General features: G+C 37.8%; 1 protein-coding gene across 1 annotated transcript; it reads right to left on the bottom strand.

Annotated features, from left to right (window-relative positions):
- Positions 1-1212: 1212 nt before the first annotated feature.
- LOC117282283 lies at positions 1213-3971 on the bottom strand. Its single transcript, XM_033751340.1, has 2 exons — positions 2529-3971; positions 1213-1431 (listed from the first exon to the last, which is right to left on the bottom strand). The coding sequence occupies exons 1-2, from the start codon at positions 3490-3492 to the stop codon at positions 1343-1345; spliced, it is 1053 nt and encodes a 350-aa protein (XP_033607231.1). The 5' UTR covers positions 3493-3971; the 3' UTR covers positions 1213-1342.
- Between the last annotated feature and the right edge of the window lie 848 nt (positions 3972-4819).

The following is a 4819-nucleotide window of genomic DNA, read 5'->3' as shown; positions in this document are numbered from 1 at the left end:
GAAATCACAACAGGGTCATTCCATGTGAAATCATCCAGAAAGGTCGCTCACCATTTTTAAAAAAAAATATATTTTGTACACTTATTTATACATATTTTCATACTACAAAAAAATTTTTAAAAAAATTCTAATCCGCTCAGTTCTCTCGGTACAGGCGTTTTTATAATGCGAAAAAACGCGTTTTCGGCTGAAATGGAGGTTTGCGTTATCTTCCATATCTCGATAACTATTGAAGCTACAGACTCCAATAAAAACGCTATTTGTTCCTCATGATATGGACTACAAATCATATTATTACAAGTTTTTACTCAGCTCACTTTCTGTAGGTGTAATTAAACTTGAAACTTACCTATCGATTTTGGGAAAAACGCTATTTTTGACCTTCAAAAACCAATGGGAGGGGGAAAGTATCAGATCTGTGATTTCTACCATTTGTTGTTACCTATATGGGGAATATAATCACTTAGTTTTGAATCCCGTACCTAGTTTCCAAAATTTTCCAGGAGCTTCCAAACTTTGCTCTGGGCCCCAAATCGGCCATTTTTAACATCTCATATCTCCGGTGGGGAAGCTCAGAAAATTTTTAAATTCCTAGAAGATAATGCTCTATTCTAGAGTAACTTGGAGTTAAAATTAGAACTTTGATATTCAATTAATGGCGAAGTTCTTATAATGCGAATAAACGCGTTTTCGGCTGAAATGGAGGTTTGCGTTATCTTCCATATCTCGATAACTATTGAAGCTAGGGACTCCAATAAGAAATCAGTTTGTTCCCCATGATATGGACTATAAATCATATTATTACAAGGTTTTACTCAACTCGCTTCCTCTAGGTCTAATTAAGCTCGAAATTTACCTATCGATTTTGGGAAAACCGCTATTTTTGACCTTCAAAAACCAATGGGAGGGGGAAAGTATCAGATCTGAGGTTTCTACCCTTTGTTGTTACCTACATGGGGAATATGATCACGTAGTTTTGAACCCCGTACCTAGTTTCCAAAATTTTCAAGGAGATTTCAAACTTTGCTCTGGGCCCAAAATCGACCATTTTTAACATCTCATATCTCCGGTGGAGAAACTCCGAAAATTTTTAAATTCATAGCAAATAATGCTCTATTCTAGAGTAACTTGGAGATAAAATTAAAACTTTGTTATTCAACTAGTAGCGAAGTTGTGGGCACTTTGACTTTTACAAAAAAATCAATACCTCGATAATTGGCTTACCTGCATCCAATAGTATTAGTTCTTTGTGTACTCCGATGAAAATCGTCCAGTTTGTTTGAAAGTAGTTCAGGAATTGTCCACTACCACGATGTCTTCGAAATCATCGGACTTAGATGTTTTATAACACCTGACCGTGTTTTCCTCCAGAGGGACGACCCGGTGTTTTTCTCTTGTATGGGGCACAGTTTTGCACTTTTGGAACCTGCTTTTTAGAATGATTTCATTTCTTGCAACTTCCTCTGTTGGCACAAAAAAGTAAACTATCCCTGAGATATTTTCTGTGCAGAATTTGTACAGTTCTAGCGGGCACATGATTTGATTAAAATGAGTTCTCTGAAGACTGGCTTTCGTTGCTTGCCTCTTCGTGGTGCCGCCAATACCGTCACAGGCATTCTTCCCGTGCGAGGTGGCAAAGAAGTTCCATTCTGCTTGAAGACCGAAGTCTTCATAGTGATGACATAAATTGGAAAGATTCTTTTTGTTTTTATATTGGCTTCCAGCGCCATCACTGAAATAAATAACTTTCCTGACTGAAGGCACATTTTCTTTTATATCGGCGATAAGATATTTTTGGAACACGTAAACTGTGGCTGTATCGTGCTTTACATGATCACTGATTATACACAAGCTTCGGCATTTTGTTATATTGTCCGCCTTGTAGTAATACACAAATGGGTGAAGTGTAGCCTGTTGATTTACCCAATGGAAACTTTGAATCTCGTCTTGAACGAGAAACGAATAGTTTTCTGCAAAATCTGCAAGAACGAGACACTGTGTTTCGTCCAGGCTTTCCCTCGTTTCTTTCAAATACTGGGACTGAATTTTAGCGACGTAGTGATGTTTTTTCAGTTCTGTCAGTTTTTCAATTAGAGATTCGCAGAATTCACTGTAAGTTTGCATTACAGAAATCATGTTAGCTCTGTCTGTGTTGACCCATTGTTTGTAGACTATTTGATCCGGCATGCTCTCAGATTCGGCTGATAGCAATTCCGTCAGAATTTCTTCTCCAGGGCAGTCTGCGCATTCATTACTCATGCACTTATAACTTTCGATGTCACAAACCATTACACGTAATAAATCCTTGTAGTCCGAATTCAATGTTGCTCCCTCTACCATCAGCTTAACATTTTGGTGATAGCTGCACACACAAACGGTATGAGTCCCCGATGCACCAGCAATGATACACCACTTCGGTCGAAGTGCACAAAATTTGGAGAAACCAATTTTGTGTTCAGGTTGCGTATTCTTAAAGTGAATGTAAAGTTCCATCAAATTGCATAGTATCAGCCGTTTCTGCATATGCTCTTTGATACCTCCCACGTTAACACTCACACAATCCTTTTTTCCAGGGCAGATCCTACTGTTTTCATTGTTTTCATAAAATTCCGTGACAGCCTGAATTGTTTCGTCACGAACTGGATGGCCACGCCTTTTGCCTAAATCCGGAAGGATCCCTTGCGTCTTCTGAAGCGCTCGAGTAATTCTAACCAAGTGCTCAGAAACTTGAAATTCTTGACTTATCTTCTGTCTTGACCACGAAGTTGGCAATAAGCTAATGATTTTAATTTTTTCCTCTTTGTTTGAGATTAAACATTTCTCCTTTAATTTGTTAATCAACAAATCATACTCCTCACTTAATGCAAAGGAAGGTATTTGTTCATCTGAATCAAGACCCATCGAGTCGTCTGAAAATGAACTCGCTAGTTTCCTTCGAAGAGAGTCGGATATTCTTCTACATTTTTTTGATAAAGCAGCGGGTCTTTTCCCAGTATTCATCTTCATAATTTTAGCCACAGGAGAAATATCTAGAGCCGAACATACTGCTTCTAATTCTGCCACATTTTCTTGCATAGGTGCAAACTCGCTCCTTCCAGAACCACTACTGCCCCCACTTACGGTTTCTTTAAGAACAAAAATCTTTGTGTAACAATTAGGACACAAGGATTTACCTGGTACTAGAGCTACCGGAAAATTCTTTTCTTTCTTGAGATGTTCTAATGAAATTTCACGTAAACCTTTCTTAATGGTTCGTTTGTGCACTTTTAGCGGGTCACAACAAATGTTTCCAAACAGGTGATTGTATTTAACAGAATATTTAATCTCATGATGCTTGCATATGGACCTCAAATCGCATTCACCCAATCTTAACTTTAAAACAGTTTGTTTCTCTTCACCCAATTCACTCACAAGCGTTAACTGTTTGTTGACGGCACCATACGTAGTCTTATGGCATTCTTCACGTGTGACAATACCTATAGAACATTCCATTTCAAAAACTTTTTCCTTTCGACTTAGAGAATACCGAGCTCGATACACGTAAAAGATCTACAGTTGCTGAACATACACTGACTTACAGTTCGAGACAGCATTCATGTGAATGCTTCATGCTGCTGAGAAAGCAGCCTAACACTAACATCACGATTACAAAAGTTTGGGTTCAGATGTCAAAACACACAAGGCGCGAAATAAGGGACGTAGATGTAGGTCCATGTTTATAGCCAGAGCTTAGCTCTAAGAACCGAGTGTTGATAACATGTCATTCCGAGCAGTAAGTACAGGCCTGAAAATGATTTTAGTGACAAAATATAGATCTCTCGTCTTTTATACCAAATAAAGAACCGGCAATACCATTGGATGCAGGTAAGCCAATTATCGAGGTATTGATTTTTTCGTAAAATTCAAAGTGCCCACAACATCGCTATTAGTTGAATATCAAAGTTGTAATTCTATCTCCAAGTTACTCTAGAATAGAGCATTATTTGCTATGAATTTCAAAATTTTCGGAGTTTCTCCACCGAAGATATGAGATGTTAAAAATGGTCGATTTTGGGCCCAGAGCAAAGTTTGAAATCTCCTTGAAAATTTTGGAAACTAGGTACGGGGTTCAAAACTACGTGATCATATTCCCCATGTAGGTAACAACAAAGGGTAGAAACCTCAGATCTGATACTTTCCCCCTCCCATTGGTTTTTGAAGGTCAAAAATAGCGGTTTTCCCAAAATCGATAGGTAAATTTCGAGCTTAATTAGACCTAGAGGAAGCGAGTTGAGTAAAACCTTGTAATAATATGATTTATAGTCCATATCATGGGGAACAAACTGATTTCTTATTGGAGTCCCTAGCTTCAATAGTTATCGAGATATGGAAGATAACGCAAACCTCCATTTCAGCCGAAAACGCGTTTATTCGCATTATAAGAACTTCGCCATTAATTGAATATCAAAGTTCTAATTTTAACTCCAAGTTACTCTAGAATAGAGCATTATCTTCTAGGAATTTAAAAATTTTCTGAGCTTCCCCACCGGAGATATGAGATGTTAAAAATGGCCGATTTGGGGCCCAGAGCAAAGTTTGGAAGCTCCTGGAAAATTTTGGAAACTAGGTACGGGATTCAAAACTAAGTGATTATATTCCCCATATAGGTAACAACAAATGGTAGAAATCACAGATCTGATACTTTCCCCCTCCCATTGGTTTTTGAAGGTCAAAAATAGCGTTTTTCCCAAAATCGATAGGTAAGTTTCAAGTTTAATTACACCTACAGAAAGTGAGCTGAGTAAAAACTTGTAATAATATGATTTGTAGTCCATATCAT

The sequence above is a fragment of the Cryptotermes secundus genome, unplaced genomic scaffold, assembly GCF_002891405.2.
Source record: "Cryptotermes secundus unplaced genomic scaffold, Csec_1.0 scaffold1927, whole genome shotgun sequence".
NCBI classification, from domain to species: domain Eukaryota; kingdom Metazoa; phylum Arthropoda; class Insecta; order Blattodea; family Kalotermitidae; genus Cryptotermes; species Cryptotermes secundus.
The sequence above is the reverse complement of the archived record's forward strand: the minus strand, read 5'-3'. Positions and strand labels throughout refer to the sequence as shown.

Coding starts and splice junctions, on each gene's coding strand:
- LOC117282283 (XM_033751340.1), bottom strand. CDS start 3,492: ATGGAATGTTCTATAGGTATTGTCACACGTGAAGAATGCCATAAGACT. Junction 1,432..2,528: donor TAACGTGGGAGGTATCAAAG/AGCATATGCAGA, acceptor ATCATTCTAAAA/AGCAGGTTCCAAAAGTGCAA.